Source organism: Aureobasidium pullulans (assembly GCF_000721785.1).
Source record: "Aureobasidium pullulans EXF-150 unplaced genomic scaffold scaffold_10, whole genome shotgun sequence".
NCBI classification, from domain to species: Eukaryota; Fungi; Ascomycota; class Dothideomycetes; order Dothideales; family Saccotheciaceae; genus Aureobasidium; species Aureobasidium pullulans.
In genome coordinates, this window is record NW_021941030.1 from 881,024 (window position 1) to 898,922 (window position 17,899).

The 17,899-nt window shown below is 49.7% G+C and overlaps 6 protein-coding genes across 6 annotated transcripts; 3 read left to right on the forward strand and 3 right to left on the reverse strand.

Annotated features, from left to right (window-relative positions):
• Positions 1-34: 34 nt before the first annotated feature.
• M438DRAFT_346154 (uncharacterized protein) lies at positions 35-2,991 on the reverse strand. Its single transcript, XM_029905608.1, has one exon. It carries the CDS (start codon positions 2,617-2,619, stop codon positions 424-426), a length of 2,196 nt encoding a protein of 731 aa, XP_029760271.1. The 5' UTR covers positions 2,620-2,991; the 3' UTR covers positions 35-423.
• A 322-nt stretch (positions 2,992-3,313) lies between these two features.
• M438DRAFT_320023 (rhamnogalacturonate lyase A) lies at positions 3,314-5,121 on the forward strand. The gene is made up of 2 exons (XM_029902857.1): positions 3,314-4,991; positions 5,044-5,121. Exons 1-2 carry the CDS (start codon positions 3,411-3,413, stop codon positions 5,071-5,073), a joined length of 1,611 nt encoding a protein of 536 aa, XP_029760272.1. The 5' UTR covers positions 3,314-3,410; the 3' UTR covers positions 5,074-5,121.
• A 3,441-nt stretch (positions 5,122-8,562) lies between these two features.
• Positions 8,563-11,086, forward strand: M438DRAFT_28326 (uncharacterized protein). The gene is made up of 3 exons (XM_029901372.1): positions 8,563-9,655; positions 9,710-10,411; positions 10,514-11,086. Exons 1-3 carry the CDS (start codon positions 8,753-8,755, stop codon positions 10,928-10,930), a joined length of 2,022 nt encoding a protein of 673 aa, XP_029760273.1. The 5' UTR covers positions 8,563-8,752; the 3' UTR covers positions 10,931-11,086.
• A 156-nt stretch (positions 11,087-11,242) lies between these two features.
• On the reverse strand, positions 11,243-12,350 carry M438DRAFT_375043 (arsenate resistance ArsH; the record flags this gene model as incomplete). The annotated part of the gene is made up of 3 exons (XM_029908545.1): positions 11,243-11,755; positions 11,805-12,003; positions 12,055-12,350. 3 exons carry the CDS (start codon positions 12,348-12,350, stop codon positions 11,243-11,245), a joined length of 1,008 nt encoding a protein of 335 aa, XP_029760274.1.
• A 755-nt stretch (positions 12,351-13,105) lies between these two features.
• M438DRAFT_355898 (uncharacterized protein) lies at positions 13,106-15,898 on the forward strand (the record flags this gene model as incomplete). Its single annotated transcript, XM_029907064.1, has 5 exons — positions 13,106-14,334; positions 14,385-14,409; positions 14,465-14,874; positions 14,957-15,619; positions 15,670-15,898. 5 exons carry the CDS (start codon positions 13,106-13,108, stop codon positions 15,896-15,898), a joined length of 2,556 nt encoding a protein of 851 aa, XP_029760275.1.
• Positions 15,899-16,164: 266 nt separating this feature from the next.
• M438DRAFT_274728 (uncharacterized protein) lies at positions 16,165-17,664 on the reverse strand (the record flags this gene model as incomplete). The annotated part of the gene is made up of 1 exon (XM_029900734.1): positions 16,165-17,664. One exon carries the CDS (start codon positions 17,662-17,664, stop codon positions 16,165-16,167), a length of 1,500 nt encoding a protein of 499 aa, XP_029760276.1.
• Positions 17,665-17,899: the final 235 nt, after the last annotated feature.

Below are 17,899 nucleotides of genomic sequence, written 5' to 3' on the forward strand. Positions count from 1 at the left end.
AGAAAGTGTGTGGATTATGTTGTGAGAGCGAACGCCGAATCGTGTGTTGTCGAAGGCACGTTGTTCAGTGAAGATGAAGAGAGCTTTTGTATGTGGAAGAACACGGTGTTGGCGATGATGTCGTCGACGACTGAAGAGAACTCACCTGCCGTCCGTGGAAAGACGTTACGTAGATTACTTTGTTTGGACGAAGCACTGGTTCAGAACATCATCATACAATCTCACGGTTGCGTGAAGAGCGATCGTGGAAAGAAGAGCCCGATTCATCATCCTGTTCTCGAAGGCAGATGGATTCCAAATGTGAGAGTGACGATGGGATACACTTCCTGATGAGCTCGAAGATATGTGAAATGCCGACAATGTTCTGATTCTATTTGTTCTTTGTCAAAGGGCTAATGTCTACTCACCTTCCTGTCTTTCCTTTTAATCCCCACCTTGCAGATGCTTTCGCTTCTTCAGATTTTTAAGCTCGGCCTTTGAGCGGCGGGCGTTGGCTCTCTTTGCTCGTTGTTCAAGGTCTCTTCCACGAGTACCAGCATGCCTGAAAACAGGTTGTAAGAACCCATCATTGTGGACACCGCCCACCATGTAATCATCACTGTCCTCGGCGGAGCTGCTCGATTCATCGGAGGTGACATCTTTCTGTCGGTTCGCTCGCTGTTCAGGCGGGTCTTCTATGCGTGGATCGTACTTGTGACGGCGCCTGATATGATCGACCAAACGACTGACCTTGGCAAAAGAGGATATAGAACTTGGACAGTGCGGACACTTGAGTGGATTTGGTGGCTGCCAACCTCTGGGATTGTGAGCCAGTACGCGATGGCGTCTAAAAGGAACGATATCTCCAGATCGAGTCAACTGCTCCTCAAGATTGGCAATCTGGTCGTTGTCGTATTTGTGTGATTTGCGCATGTGTTCACGCCAGCGGAATCCGTGCTCAAGAGGCTGCATGTTGCGGAAACAGTTGGTGAGAGGACATCGCCAGCTTGCTGATTGATTCGAGCGTGAGGTCAGTACTTGACCCACATGCTCGGCTTCATCAGCAGAAGAGTCGCCATGTTCAGCCATGGTGTAGAGGTGCATGTCTTCTCCAAACAGTTTGCTGCATCGTTGACGAGCTCTCTCAACGACTAACGGATCCCATCCACTCAGACTAGCAATACCCAAGACCTCGCTCCAATCTCTCAAGCCTGGCCTAGGAGCATTGCGTCGCTTCTTGGCCTCCGGAGATGTATCATGAGCTTCGGGCTCTGCGCTGACAGAAGGAGAACGTCTTTTAGGCTTTTCTGGTTCATATGTCTCGTCTTCGCCTGAATCATCGTATACGACGAGATCTTGCGGACTGGACTGACGGGAGGCAGGGCCTGTGTTTCGACGACTGTGCCTAGTTCGAGCAGTAGCTGTGGTCTTGGGCTGAGATGCCTTCTTGGACGGCTTCTTGGCTGGCTTGTTCGATGTTGAGCGTGATGTCGAGTTTGATCTTGCAGAAGAATCCGAGGTGTCTCCATCTCTCGCGCGGTGCAGATGTGCCTGTCTGCTTTGGTGCAAGGCTAGTAATAGCTTGTCTAGTTTGGACATGATGTGATTGACAGTTGGATCCAGGAGAGCACGAGAGCTATCGTCGTCGGCCGAAAAGACGGGGCGAGCGAGGTGTTCATCTTCCTTCTCTTCTTCATCCTCGTCCTTGATGGATCCATTGCGAGGAGAGTCGACTTGGCCTTGGGCTTCTTGCAGGATGATCGACTGGTCCAACGATGACATTGGAGGCAGGTCATCACCTACTGAGGGCGACGAAGGGGCTGAACTTGCGCCTATTGATAAGGATCGAGTGCGACCACGGCTTGCGGGAGAAAGTCGAGTAGGGATAACGGGAAGCTTAGGCGTGACATTGCGTGGTGCCACTGGTTGATGAGTTTCTTCCTTCCAAGCAAGGTGCGCGCGAGCTAGGAGAACAGCATGCAACTGCTCTCGCATATTGTCAGCCGGGGTCGCTTGGTTAGCAGTGCGTAGAGTGTAGGCATCCAGTCCATCGTTCGGTCGGCCAAAGACTTCATTGCCGGCAGGAGCATTATCAGGAGGAAGTGGCCATGCAGTCCAGTCAGGTTCAGGATACCACGCTTTCTCGACGTCTTGATTGGTGGAAAGCCAGCGACTTTTCCTGCTCCATGGTCTGAAGGATGTGGACGAGGAGGGAACACGCTGACGCAAGCGAGCTTTCAAATGATGAGCGCTGTAGAGGTGCAAGCTCAGGTCGTCTGCTGCTAGCTGGTCGAGCGAGTGGGCCAGGGAACGGTCGGGCTGTGTGTGGTGTAGCCATGCGCGGTCTGACCCTCGGAAGCGATTGGGCCGAACTTCGACGTCGCTAGTATCTGACATTGCTGATGGACTCCTGCTGGCTATCCCATCTTCCATCTCTTCAATGCCCCCACCGGCACCCCCGTCGGCCTGCTCTTCATGATCGTCGTGGTCGTTGTAGTCGTCGTGACCAGCGTTTGTGTCGGGCGAGCCTTCCGAATGCGCCGTGCGTGATTGATCCTCGCCGATGGTGCTGATGGAAAAGTCGCTTGCTTGGCTGGGCGACGGCGGGCCACTATCATCCCCTCCACCGAAGAGCGACATGGTTAGCGCGAGATTGGCCGACTATCCGCTTCATTCTGCTGTTGATGTAGAAATTTGGTTTCAGAGGCAGGTGCAACCTTGTAGATGAACGTGGGGTAGCTGCATTACTGTGCAGCCTCTTTATGCATCCTCCCTCGCTACTGCCTCGCCAAGCCAAACCCATAATCAACCTCAGACGACAACCCATGCAACCAACCACTCTATACTTGTACCACTGTCACTATTCTCCCACCATCTGAACGCCATTCCTCCCCTATTCCTTACCACTGCACCAAGTTACCTATATCGCTAGTCTACTGTGCTAGGCTTGCCGATCCTCCACAACTGCCTTCACGTGAGCCTCCCGGATGTACCCTCACGTTGCAATACCAAAGTCTATTCTACCACTCGGTGTATCCATCACCGACAGATTTCCCTCTGCTTAGGCTTTGCGGTTTTGAACTTCCACCTATAGCATTCCTTGTCGGATTTTCCTCTCAAAAATTCACACTACCGCCATCAACTCCATCGCCAATGCTTACCCCTGGAGACAAGCAATCGGCCGAGTCTCACCTATTTGCAGAACCATGGCTGAATTCTTCCTATTGATCGTCTCTGCAGGTAAGCGAGTTTCGTGGAGCTCCTCTGTACATGTGGTGAAACGGTCTGTCCGCACGTAGTCGGGAGGGGAGTTTTGTTTTGCCCTCGGGAATGGGAGCATTGCTTCGACATGATCCTGTTCGACACATAAAGAGCGGGCTCGAGACGTTCAACACTTCTCGCGCTCAAGATATTCTCCGGTTTCATTCACCATGCTTTTCTCAAGCATTCTTCTTCCGGCTCTTACACTTTTTACTCCCTTGGCTTCCGCGGCCTTTGGACTCACCAGCAACACCGACAGTTATGTTGTCGATGCTGGAGCGTCCAATACGCTTGTCGTGACCGTCAACAAGAAGAGCTGTGATATCACATCCATTCTCTACCGTGGCGAGGAGCTCCAGTATAAAAGCACAGGATCCCACATCAGCTCAGGTCTCGGATCTGCAACCGTGACTGGAGAAGTCATCGCCAGTCAATATGCCAAGATCACTTGCAAGACCAGCACGTTGACTCATTACATCGTTGTCAAGAGTGGCGACAGCGCCCTGTACATGGCCACATATACCACAGCTGAACCTACTATCGGCGAATTGCGATTCATCGCTCGTCTCAACTCCAAGTCTTTGCCTCTGGAGTATCCTTTCGGTGCCGCTTCGACCATTGCTGGGAGTACTTCCACCGTTGAAGGGTCGGACGTGTTTGTTGTTAACGGCGAGACACGAAGCAAGTTCTACTCCAGTCAGCGCTTCATCGATGACCAGGTGCATTGCGTCTATCGAGATGGTTCGGATCCAATTCATGCGTGTATGGTTCTTCCCAATCCTGCGTATGAAGCTTCCAGTGGTGGACCTTTCCACAGAGACATCAACTCCAACAATGTCGGCGATTACACTGGTCTCTACTTCTACATGAACTCTGGGCATGTGCAGACAGAGTCTTTCCGTCAAGGCCTTCATGGTCCTTATGCTATTGTGTTTAGTCGCTCGGGTATCCCGGCGGTCAGCAGCGTCGATACATCATTCTTCTCAGACATCCAAGTCACTGGATATATGGCTGACTCTGGTCGTGGTCGAGTCTCCGGTACAGCCTCTGGTATTGGAAGCTCCTTCCAGACTGTTGTTCACTGGTATAATACAAACAATCAGTACTGGACATATGCAAACTCTGGCGGCAGCTTCACCTCCCCACCCATGCGACCTGGTACCTACACGATGGTCCTCTATCAGACCGAGTTCAAGGTAGCTGAGACTACTGTAGCCGTCACTGCTGGATCAACAGCAAGTAAGAGTATCGCATCTGGAGTCACTGCGCGCAAGACGATCTGGACGATCGGTAGCTGGGATGGTCAGCCTACTGGATTCCTCAATGCCGACAAGCAACTTCGTATGCATCCATCTGACAAGCGCATGTCCAGCTGGGGACCTCTTACATATACCGTCGGTACAAGTAAATTGACAGACGTCCCGATGGCACTGTTCAAAGGTGTCAATGACCCCTTCACGATCAAATTCACTTTATCAGCAGCTCAGGCCGGAGCCGCTACTCTGCGCATCGGTACCACCCTGGCGTTTGCGAGTGGCAGACCTCAAGCCAAGATCAATAGCTACAGCGCTGCTGCTCCCGCCGCTCCAGTGAAAATTGATTCTCGTGGCGTGACGAGAGGAGCGTATCGTGGATTTGGCGAGGTTTATGATATCAAGATTCCTGCTGGTACTCTGGTTGCCGGAGCAAACACCATTACCATAACTGTTGCATCAGGTTCGAGTGGTGCCTCTTACTTGGCGCCAAACTTCGTAAGCCATCTCGTCGAGCCACATCTTCAGAGCAACATACTGACATTAATAGATCCTGGATGCCATAGAGTTATTCCAATAGGCTGTAATTCTCAGATGAGGCTCTTTCAGATAGTAGCCCTAACCAGCGTATACAACATTATGAATGTCAGCATGTTTGTCCCATGCCAATATCTCTTCTTCCACGGTCTTGAATTTGTGAGCCCCATTCAAATGTAAATCGCTTCTAGAGTACTCACCATCGATCGTTTACACGTCCATTCCCTCGAGCGCATAGGTCTATCATCATTGCCGCTCTCTAGCCATGATATTTCGTAGTATCGAAGTCGTAAAGATGCAAGACACTTCAAGACCTATGCAGTCGTCCACGTAAAAAGATAGAAGGACGGGTCTCCGTGGGAGATGACTTTGAGCAAGAACATGGTGAAATACAGTGACAAACTTCAGCGCACGAGAGGGCAGCTTGTGTTGATTATCGGAAAGCATGAACGCGGTCGTATGCGCCGTATCGTATAACCGTATCGTATAGAAGACCGTATCGCGTGTGGTACCGTATGCACAGAATAGGCACAACGATAGCCTATCACAGTCTTCCCTTTACAATCGAAGGAAGAAGTAGGAGCCATTAGCGGTTATCTGCATGTTGATCCTGGGTCAACAAGAGCGATTCTGGGGTTGGAGCAGGACTACAAGAAGGGCCTGAGGTTCACACTCATCCTCAGGTCACCGCAACATCAACCACGGAAATCGGTAAACCCAGAGCGCAGCTGTCGCGCACCTACCACATTTCAAGCTCTTTCGACAAGACAAACACAACAATGGGAGCATTGAGTCCATCGGCAACAATCATCATCGTCCTGGTGTGTTGCGCATGCCTTGTCGTCGTAATAGCGGCAGTAGGCCGACACTACTATGGCGACATCAACGACGCAGAGGCAAACTACAAGGTCTCCCCTGAACAAGCCGAATATATGCGTGGTGTTAAGCAAAGGAACGTTGAAACCATCCTGCCCCGATACCATGGCCGCGGAGCAGGAGGGTTCGAAAAGCCGAGGTTACAGTCGTCGTTGACAGATCATTCGGAGTATTGACTGAGGTGAGTGTAGTGGGCGTTGAAGACGAGCCGCTTTTGGAGATGCTGTTGAGAAACAGAGATGTGAAGATACAAGGCTGACTTTTTGGTATTATTGAAGAAAGCAACAGAATCTCGACCGAATGTTGAGATGCGCAAGTGTACGCCGAAGATCGGACCATCCTATTCTATCAGCCAAGAGTTTTGCGTCGTCTCCCTTTCAATTCGAAAAGCGTATCTCATACACATGCGCATATACTCCACAACGGGACCCAGCTTCCGCCGTTGGTTGAGGATGATGAAAGATACGGTCTCTGTCATTACTTAGCAGAAAGAGCCAGATCGAATACACGGGATGTCGTCGCTTATTATGGAAGCTATTTGGGGTACAGTACATGTACGGAGTAGGGGACCGATTTATGTCGTCGCTTGATCTGGAGGTTATTTCAAGTCCAGCCCTGGACCCAACGACAGAAAAGAGAAAATGGACAGGCTGGGCAAACCATGGTCCGGGATTAACAGCAAGCCCCGGCATTTGAACGCCTCGTCGGCTCCCTGCATATTCTCAACTGCTTTGAGCCTGTCCGTTGTAAGCGAACAGCTGGGGTGGTAGATGAGGGTGATTCTACGTCCATGTACCAAGGCAATCTGGTTCAATATGGTCGTTGATGAGATAAGGCTGGCGGAGATTTATCCGACCGGACATGACTTCGATCAATAATTCGATACTTGGCGACAGCAGGAAACCCGTTCATGATACCTACTCCGTGGAGGTGCGTTTGCGTAAGGGGCGGCGGCATGATGCATGATGCCACATGTTTTTGTCGCACAAAGATGTCTAAGCATTCGAGGGTCAAGGTTCAGCCTTGTATTTGGCGAGCCACATGGCTTTTGAGTTGACTTTTCCCCTAAACTTCTTCCCTGTACCATCGATCGCTGGCGTTTCAGGTCTGAAATTCTCGTATCGTCCCGTCTTCCACATGGCAACATTGATGGCGTGGAGTTGAAGCTTCTTTTATGATTCTCACCCGGGTCTTTCTCCAGGAAAGTGAGGTTGATTCAACACGGCTGTCGCAGTGATGCGCTTCGGATAGGAACGCACTCGGCCCGAAGGAAAGGAAGAGTGGAAGAAGCGGAAGCCGAGATGTATGTACCTCTGTATCTTTGGCCTGTGACGAACACATGCCTCACTGTCTTACACCCTTGCAAAAGATGACTGCATGGAGCAACGGACGTTAATGCTCAGCCGGGCTTTGATGGCAATGTAAGAAAATGCAACGGTCTCGTCCTGTGTTTGATCCCTGGACTTTCTGAGTGTGACGACCTATCCCGGACCGGGAGTAGTGATGTTCCGGGCTCCGACAGCTTGACACGAACGACCTGACTCGCACAACTTCCACCGATCTACCTAGACATCTACGTGTTCAGGTACCTTTGATCTGTTATAACAACATTGAAAGTTTCTGAAAACTCTCTTGTAGGGAATCGCCAACATTTTGACTCTGCCGAAACCCGTTGCAAATAATCATCACAACCTGCAGGACAGTCATTCTCGAAGCGTCACATTTAAGGATTAGGTTTAGATCCATCCTTCAGAGTTTCGCAGGATCACCCTCAGACGCCGTCTTTTGCCGGCCATTTACAGTGTCGGGCCATTTCTTCCTTCACGTGGCCGCCAGACAGGATGGCTCGAAGTGTAACTTTGGAAGGTGAATTGGGTAGACGGCATTCATCAAACAACGGCCGGTCTGATTGACCTCGCTTGCAAGTTGCTAACCAACGCCTTCTGTGCATATCTTGACCTCATCTCTTACCAATCAGCATTACCTTTTTCCAGAAAGAACAGTACATGCAAGATCATGGCGTACGCGTCATGGCGTTGTGATAACTTAGGGCCTTCTACTTTCGAAGGGTCAAGTTAAGGAAACGCTCTCCGTCAAGCCCTATTGATCCTCCTGTGCGCATTCCATCCCTTCCACGGGCTATGAAATGATTTGGTGGATGTAAGGGTCATCTATTGACGCTCTGACGCATTTCGAAGTCGGTCTGTCCTTTCTAAGCTATCCCGACCTGACAAGCGATTTAACGGGGGCGGTGCTGCCAGCTGGGGAAAGCTCGAGACAAACGGTAAAGTCTACTTTTGCTGGTGTTGAACTATTCAAGGCTTGGTTCGGCGCACATCGGAGAAGAATTCTGCTACACTTGCAAGTTCAGCCGCCACCACGCGATGCCCAATTGCTAAGGATAAGCGATTGAGGCGGCGTTTGGCGCGGCGGTATCTTGACGTCGAAGAACAGGTTCAAAAGTCGTTGAAGCTAAGTTCGAAAACACGTTAATGCCATGCCGTGTGCAACGGAAGACATGGTGAGATCCTCTAGCGCAATTACTGTTAAGCTTTTGCGCTGCGCCGAAAGCTACGTTTCTATGGTCTGGGCAGCAGAGATCCCAAGGTAGCAATTGATCTCATCAACCCTTGAGTGCCCTGTTTCAAGGAGCAAATTTAGAAATCCTTCCGAACACAACAAAACTCGTTGATTCCGACTTCTCATAAGGCTGTACCTATAACTCGAGTTTTGTGGACGTTTCCTTCAGACTCGAATCGCTACTGCCCTACGGAATACCACCAGTTTCACCATTACCCTGCCCCGCTTCAAAGTTCCGTCATTGCCGCTGTCAACTCCAACATCGCATGAGTCTCCCCCACGCTACACAGGGCTTTGAAGTCATGAACATCCAAACAACATCTATCTATCCACCCACTGCAGGACCTGTATTAGGCTCCAGTCCGTCAAAATCACAATCATCGGGATCCAACTCGGATGTTGATTCGGCCATTGGAGAACGTCGACCCAATACACGACAATCAAAACCAAGATCAAGGAATGGATGTTGGACATGCCGACAAAGGAAGGTCAAATGTGACGAGATCAGGCCGATATGTTCTTCATGCACTCGACTGGGGAAAGACTGTGAATGGGGTCAAAGATGGAAATTCGATGATCTCAGCATTCGCACAAAGCGGAGGCACAAGCATGTTTCAACAGCAGGAAGTCCGTCGTGGGATGAGAAGAACCAGCTCCGGCTCATGGCTCGTCAGTTGTATGCTCGACACCAGCCCACATTACCGCCATTCACCGAGCTCAGTAACGAGGATGAAAGAGAAAGAAAAGCACTCACACAACCTCCTGGGACTTTCAACGTCATCCTCACGCCAGATAGCTTTGGTCAATTGCCGGAATATGGCGGGCTGATCAGACGATACCGCAGCAGCTCTGGATCCTCTCTACCCCTCGCAACATTTGGTTTCTCAGAGGATCCCAATCTCATTGTGCTTTCCGAATTTGAAGACACACCATACTTCATGGCACTCCCCGAACGCAAAAACTCTATCATGAACCTCACGAGTCAGATGACGGGCGCACCTTCATTACACAGGGGTCTTTCGAATTATGGAACGGCGGATGTTGACGAAGTAATGACACATTACAAGGATTTCATTTCCAGAAGGATGATGCCACTTGGTTCGAGGTTTAAATTGAGCGATTACGGTAGTGAGGATATCATCGTTCAGGATTCGCGGACATTCAGGCCTGTGAGTTTCGTCAGTCACTGATCATATTGAGTCTCTGATGCTAATCATCTCCAGCTATACCATGCGATATGCGCAATCACACTACTAAGCCTGGCGCTCAAAGGACAACGACACCTCCTAGCAGGAGCGTTCCAACATTACCATCAAGCCATTTCCGCATGCATGACGAGCACAAACATGTCACCAGGATCATTGATCTACCTTCACTTCATCCTTCTTCTATACGACATCTGTTGCGCAACTCAAAACTGCTCCCCGGATGGCGTCATGTGGTCGCAACATTTTCAACAACTCGCTCGATTGGCATACTCTCGCGACAATGCCGAAGTTACCGAACTGCAGGCATATATTCTCTGGTATACTCTCTTCCTTGACGCACAGTCGTGTCTTGCAGGAAACACAGAGTCGGGATGTTTCGTACGAGCATATCTAATGCATGGCTCGACCTTGCCTACTTGGCGTAAGCCGGAAAGCACAACCCAACAACCCAATCTCGAGATCGCGGGCTTGTCGGCTGTTTCGGAACTCAGCAGTCATATGTGTACGCGGCTGGCTGAGCTGAGTCAGATCGCACTTCAAATGAGAGATGATGTCGAGATGGGTCGTGGCAGTATTGCTGAGCATCAGGCTACTGTGACGAGGTTCAGAAACGAGCTGTACTCATCTTGGAACCTGAAATACCCAGCATTCTTACCACGAGACTCACCAGAGGCTGGGACCAGACTGCCGACTCTTGCCAGGACTGTCTTTGACTTTGTAAGTTGTTCTCCATTTTTCTCCTTTATTCCTCTCTTTTATTTCTCTCTGCCTGGGCAGAACATTCGTTGCGAGGAGAATACGAAACTAACGAACTTACAGGCATCTATTGAATACTCTACCGCAATGGTGTACATGCACACAAGCATGTACCGCGGCCAACGTCTTCACAACACATCCGCTCAACGCAAAGAGATCGCCAGTCATTGTCGTCACATCCTCGCCATGGCAGCCCTGGTGATCGCAGAGAAGGGTACCGAACAGCATCACATCATCTTCTCTGTCTTTTTGGCCGGCGTCAACAGCAGCAACGACCACGACAAGAACAGAGCCATTGGCATTATCAGAGCTATGGAGGGAACTGGAATCAGTTGCAACGTCACCAAATCTCGTGAATTGCTTGAGATGATTTGCGCAGAGCAGAGAGAAAGGGTCCAGTTCGGAGGAAGTCCTGCTGAGATCGATTGGGTGTCTTATGCCAGGGAACGAGATATCAGGCTTGTCAATCTGGGTCTTTGAGTGTTGTCTTTTCTTTCCTTGTCCTTATGATACCCCAAACTTTTCGCTTCTTGTATATATCTAGGGGGTTTGGAGATCGAGTGCTAGGCTTTTGGAAGTATCGCAATGTACGAAGCTTCTATGACCAACACAAATGTCCGTTTGTAGCAACTTTTCTTGCGTGCTCCCGTCGGACTCCATAAAAGGCTCCAAATCATAGTGCTTCTGTACTCACGCTGAGAGCTCATTTTGGTGGGATATTTAGGGCTCCGAGTGTTCCAACAGTGATCAGCCATCCATGAGAAAGCGAGATACATCCATATCTGTTCGTCATTAAGCTCCCTTAACATCAATGCCGTTCACAGTATTCGCCGTGATCATGCTAGTCGCATTTCCTTCTACTCCTGCCTTTTCTTCCTTTTTCGTGACTTCGATCTCCCTCAATCGTTTCACTTCTCGCTCCTTGCGCTCACTGTGTCTATCTCCAAAGAGGTCGAAATGTTGTCTCATGACTAGAGTGTACTTGAACAACTCTTCCATGACGTCCACAACTCTATCTCTGTTGCCTGATGGTTTGAGTCTACTGCCTCCTTCGGCTTGAACAAAGGCATCATGGTCTGCCGGATCTTGAGCATCGGTGAATTGAGTATAAGCCATGGGGACCGAAGACTGGTTGGGAATAGCAAACATGCGCATCCATCGGCCAAGAATTCGAAGAGAGTTGACCGTATTGAAAGATTGCGAACCTCCAGAGACTTGAGCGATTGCCAACGTACGGCCTTGAGTTGGTCGGACGGATCCAGTACTTAACGGAACCCAATCAATCTGGTTTTTGAAAACCGCAGTCTGTTCAATGATTAGTTTAGACCCCGTATGATAGATTCAAGGCACATACGAGATTTCCATGCTGCTCAGGAGATACCCAGACATGACCATCACTCCATTTGCTGAGTTCACGAAGCTCTTGAACTTTCGGGTGTTGATGTTGGACGTCGTCCTTGACAGGCAAACCTGAGGGATCATAAACACGAACATCAGCACCAAGACGCCAGAGGATCCGCGAGCATTCGAAAGCTAATAGACGCGAATACGATCTGCTTGTATCAGCATCGCGGACAGTCGGAATCAACAATGATCATGCTCACCTCTCGCGTAGACTGCCGTATAAAACCAGGATCTTCAATCTGTCTCCACCAGTCTTCTCCATATCTGCCTCGGCCATTTTCAATGCAGTGCTGAGTTCTGATTTTGCGATCCAATCGCTGCTCGTCACCTCAGGACTTGTGATGAACGGTCTGTATTTTGCTCTGATTTCTGCATCATCCTCTGCTTCCGGAATGGCCAGTGTTTTTCCGTCATATGCAGGATCTGGCACTAGAGAGTTCGTCTTCCTCATAACCTCGGTGTTATTCAGGTCGCCATGGACTCGATTGTTTGACATTATTGATACTCGTCGCGATGGTACAGAAATCAATCGTTGTGATGTCCGGAAAGTCTGGATTGAAATTGTAGGGCAATGAAGATTCTTGACAAGTAATCGGCAGAGCGACATTCTGCCTGAAAAGCACCCTGAACATGAGGGTTTGACGTTGACGGAGACATATGTAGCCGCGGGAAAGCGGCCCGTCTGCTCTCAGCATGTCACTGCCAAGCGTGACAATGTCATCGGACAACAACCGTCACTCTTTGACTCGTTCTTATTACTCGTCCAGCAGCCAGATAAAAACATTTACTCATACTACCACACCTTTCAGGTTTGTTCAAAGCACCAAGCTCGAGATTCGAAGATGGCACGACGTTTTGTGAGTGGGAGTGCATTCCTTGAGTCTAACTAGATCATGCTGGCTAGCGGTCACCGTGCGATGGTGTTTGCGGAGAGGCTAGAGCATCTCCGACGAGGAATTTATCATCATGTCTGCATAAAGGCATAAATCACTTTCATAAAGAATGAGTGTGGGTTCATCATTAGAAACGTTGACTTGGCAGGAACGTCTAGGCCCTGCGAGTCGGTATGACGTTGAACCATGCTTTAGGAGTACCTACTCTCACCAGCAGGATTTTCTACTCGAGGTTTTGACTTGTAGATTTGCTTGTACATCCCGCATACGATAATCAGCCTCAACCCAAGACTAACGAGCTCGCCGACAACGGACACAGTGCGCTGAAAAGCGATACACCAGGTGCGCTTCGCGCAACATGAAGTCGCCTGTGGAGCGATCGACTGACGATCTCCGTCAACCTGAACATGCATTTCTCACAACCCCATCCGGAGATGAACTTATCGATGCAGACCTGCGCTATCTGCGTGAGCTACCATGGTCAGAGAGCTCGATTGGTCCCATATCGACATGGTCCAGGGAATTGCTAGTCCTCATAAACCTCGCCATGTTGTCGCCTCAACCCCAGCTGTTCTTGCTGGGCCCAGACTCAATTATCATATACAACACTGCTTATGGTCGATTACTCTACGATCATCACCCGCTCTATCTGGGAAGGCCCATAGGAATGAACGAAGCCTTGATATCCAACGCGCCTGCCATCAGTAGGATTGTAGACAGAGCGACGACCAGAGCGAAACCGGCAAACGAGAACCATGTCACTTTCTTTTTCAAAAATGAAGACCGATTACAGGAAACATTTCTCTCAGCAACGATGGTCAAGCTTCCAGAGCCACTACAAGGATATCATGCGACCACTTACGACACAACAGCAACTGCTGTACAACTAAGGAGAAAGGAATCCCTCAAGGCCATCATGGATACTTGTGCGTCTGCAAACGACATGACGAACTTCTGGGACACCATGCTCCAAGGGATTTCTAATGAAGATGGAGACATCTCTTTTGCCCTGCTTTATCGAGCAGAAGTTCACACAGTGTATGCCGCTGAAGCCGATTGTCAGCGGCATGTTGTTGATGGCCAGAATTTTACATTACACGGCAAAGTCGGCTCTGAAGAGTCTGCTCAGCCCCAGCAGATCAGTCTTTCATCGAACGAGCCATACATTCGTTGTATGAGAGAATCTATCAGGACGGGAACGCCTGTTCTTCTTAGTGTCAAAAATGGCACGCTCCCAAAAGACTGGTGCAAGGAGGCTCGTCAACGATGCTACGGTGACGATGCCCTCGAAGCAGTGATTATACCAAGCATTGATGCTTACGGCTCAGAAGTGCACGCATTGTTAGTCATGGGCATCTCTCCTCGAAGGCCATACGACGAAGACTATTCCAACTGGATCCATTCGGTGCACCAATTCTTTGCTAACTCAGTCATGACTATCAAACTTGCAGAAGCCAGGGCGTTCGACAACAACGTGAAACGGGTCGCTGCAGCTAGAGCAGAACAGATTCTCGCACAGCAGCGAGAGGCTAAATTACAAGCGTTCAGTCTAAAAGAAGCGATCGAGGCCAAAAGACAGCAGGAAAAGTTAGTGCTCTGACAAATTCTTCTTTTTCTTTTCCGCTAACACATTCCAGCTTTATAGACGTGACGAGTCACGAAGTAATTGCGCCATAGTTCTATCGTGATAAAAGATTGTTTGCTGATGCCTTTGCAGATTCGAAATCCGCTCGGCGCGGTAATCCTCAGTGCTGATTCTATCTCTGTTTCCTTAAGTCAAATACAGGAATTAGTTAAACAATCAGTCTCCGCCAAACTTGCCATTGATCCAAACAGCTTGACAAGACTACTCGAAGATATTACTGAGTCGGTAGAAACCATCACGTCTTGCTCTCTTCACCAGAAGCGCATCACCGATGACATATTGTCTCTGTCCAAGCTCGATTCTAATTTGATCGAGATTTGTCCATCCTCTATTAAGCTAGGAAGCTTCATGGATAATATCGTGGAGACTTTCAGGGTCGAGACTGGTCGCGCAAATATCGCCTTCGGAGCCAAGCAAGATGCATCCATCAAGTTCCATGATGTTGACTGGATTCAAGCCGACTCCGGCCGGATCATGCAAGTGTGGGTCGTATCCAATACTTGCGAGACAGTCTTTTGCTTCCACTCTCACATGAAATCTGATACTGACCATCTTTCAATTTAGAATGACCAACCTTCTGTCCAATGCAATCAAGTTCACAGCGACCTTTGACGGAGCAAAATCAATCACCGTCCGCGTTGGAGCCTCAGAGACCAAAGACGTGCCGATATTCAACGACCTCATCATGACAAAGCCGCTGATAGATCCCAATGAAAAGACGAACCTGTTCCAGGGAGACATATATCTGTGGTTTGAAGTATCCGATACAGGTTGTGGAATGAGCGCGACAGAGAGAAGCAAAATGTTCCAACGTTTCTCACAAGCTTCACCTAAAACATACAACAAGTATGGTGGTTCTGGTTTGGGTCTTTTCATATCTCAGAAGTTGGTCAATCTGCAAGGCGGTAACATAGGTTTCAATTCGGAAACTGACCAAGGCACGACTTTCGCATTCTCGATCTGCGCCTTACGAGACAAAGCGCCTGATGTACTCACTACCAGGTCAACTATTTTACCTTTCAAGAGGGCTTCAGCGTCTGACAGCCTGAGCATGCTTCTTGTAGAAGACAATCATGTCAATCAGGTTGTGCTCGCCAAGCAGCTCAGGCGCGCTGGATACACCGTCTTCACTGCCGACGATGGTCAAGAAGCCTTTGATTTTTTGAAGTCGAGTCGACACTGGAAGGGTCATGGGAAAAGCTCAGATCTTCCACGTGTTGATTTCATGTAAGTTGCGCAGATGCTTGTTGCGTCCCTGCTTACTAACTCATCTGCAGATGTATGGATATAGAGATGCCAATCATCGATGGCATGACATGTACAAAGATGATCCGAAAAGCACAGCAAGACGGCGACATCACCAATCACATTCCGATCATCGCCGTAACAGCAAACGCCAGGTCCGAGCAACTTCAAGCTGCAATCGACGTAGGAATGGATGATGGGATATCAAAGCCGTTCCGAATTGATGATTTGGAAAAGATTATTGAGAAAGTGGTGGTGTAGCAGGATCTACCACACCATCTGTCACGAACATGTGTGTTGCTCGAGAACACTTCTAATATGGCGACATCTAAAACGGAGGCGTTCGGAAGGATCAACAGCACCTCGGGAAAGTACGAATCAATTACTAGGAGCGATCCGGGCGTTCGCTACGAGAAACCGAAATGATTAATTCATCAATTATCAATTGAGCACTGTGAGCTTCTTATTGTTGCATACCTTAGCCACGTGTTTATCAGGGTCCAGCTAATGCAGTCTCTTCGTTTCGTTCATTCATCCTCATCTTCGTCCGTGTCCTCGTCATCATCTTCATCGCCATCATCACGCTCCTCGTCCGGATCGAGAACGTCCGAATGAACGGTCTCGGGACTTAGCGAAATGTCAGAGTACTCTTCGGGCGTCCTGATATGCGTGCGCTTGGACAACATCTCCAGCCAGTCCTTCATGCTTGTACCAGGGCCGGCATGATGCTTGACTTCAGACTTCAGTTCTGCTTTGTCGTAAGTGCCCACATCACCGGCGCCAACAGGCTTGAAGCAGATGGGGTCTTCTCTGCCGAAGCCGAATCCGTTATCACAATACATTTGCGATGGGAAGCCGATGAGCACAGACTTGAGGCGTGTTGATTGAGGCAACGCAACGGCGAGATTATGAAGTAGCGGCCCCAAACAGTCTTCCTCGTTGTCGAGTGATGCTGAGTGGAGCACACACTTCCACATGCTGAATGACTCCAGATTGAACTTTGTGAGGACCTTCAGTAGTACTGAAGCAGGCACGTTGAGCATGCCTAGTTCGAGCGCGGTCAAGTTAGGCAATGCGACGGAGCTGATTGTCGAGCTTGGAGAGAGCGTAGGAGTACTAGGAACAGGACTTCCAAGCCAACCCAGGAAGTGCGAACCGAGTGATTGGTGGGGATCAAAGTTGAGGCGCAGAGTTTGTAGCTTTGGCATGCATTGCAACAGGCGTGCGAGAGTGGCATCGGTAGCTGTTCGAGAGTCTGGTGGCAGACTAGGCATGAAGGAGGGGTAAGGCGAGTCGAGGGCGATGGCCAACATGAGTTCTTTCATCTCGCCGAGCACGGGTCTGATCTTTTCGCCCATGTAGCCATCCAGAACGTTGAAGGAGCGTGGTGTGAGCTTTGCATGCTTGCGCAGGAAGACATGGATGCTCTCGGGAACCACGTTGGCAGTGCCCAGGGCATAGAGAATTACAGGGAAGATAGACTCGGGCGGGATGATCCTGAGAGTACGATGGTATTGGCCTGATGGGAGATAGGTATCTTGATGCTCCCAGCCAAAGGACCAGCCCCAGCTTTTCCAGGTAGCAAACTCTCCATCTCGATAACGACCCAGTCCGTTGTAGTCGCGCAAGCCCACAGTACGCAAGTTTGGCAAGCGTGAAAAGGCGGCGGCTAGCATGTGCATTGCCTGACCAGTTGCCATGAGAACTTCATGGTGGACATAACCAGCCTCGTACATTGCTCTGCCGAACGAAGAGGCCAGCTCTGGGTCTGGGGGGAAGACTTGGGTACCGATGACGACTTCAGACAGGCGCAAGGAAAGAGTTGGATGTTTCGAGATGTCGACCAGAGCTTGGAGACTGATTTGTTCAAGCATAAACTGCTTCTTGGTGAAGAACTCGCGAGCGAATGAGTCGAACAAAGTTCTCTCGTTATGCTTGTTTGTGAGTCTGAAATTGCCGAGTTCGGTGGTAGTAAGGAAGGTTGATACGCGTAAGAGCAGCTCGGGTGGCAAGTTGACGAGAGCCATGATCAAGACTTGCTAGAGAGAGGTGAGTGGATGTGATCTGGACAAAGAAGTCGGGTTGTTTGTTATATCAGCGCTCGCAGAGGAGTTGAATGCCAAGTGAAGTGGTGGATTGTCGCAAGTGGTTGGCTGATTGGCGTCGGTCGCGCGTGGTCCTGAGGCAGCAGCGGGCAGCAGTGTCGCACCTTCCGCAGATTATCACATCGCCAAGCCAACTTCTGCCTGCGATTCCAACACA

Bases quoted from the DNA above. Each gene is read 5' to 3' on its own strand.
- M438DRAFT_320023 (XM_029902857.1), top strand. From the start codon at position 3,411: ATGCTTTTCTCAAGCATTCTTCTTCCGGCTCTTACACTTTTTACTCCC. The intron at 4,992-5,043 runs GTAAGCCATCTC...TGACATTAATAG, and splicing joins CTTACTTGGCGCCAAACTTC to ATCCTGGATGCCATAGAGTT.
- M438DRAFT_346154 (XM_029905608.1), bottom strand. From the start codon at position 2,619: ATGTCGCTCTTCGGTGGAGGGGATGATAGTGGCCCGCCGTCGCCCAGC.
- M438DRAFT_28326 (XM_029901372.1), top strand. From the start codon at position 8,753: ATGAGTCTCCCCCACGCTACACAGGGCTTTGAAGTCATGAACATCCAA. The intron at 9,656-9,709 runs GTGAGTTTCGTC...AATCATCTCCAG, and splicing joins ATTCGCGGACATTCAGGCCT to CTATACCATGCGATATGCGC. The intron at 10,412-10,513 runs GTAAGTTGTTCT...ACGAACTTACAG, and splicing joins CCAGGACTGTCTTTGACTTT to GCATCTATTGAATACTCTAC.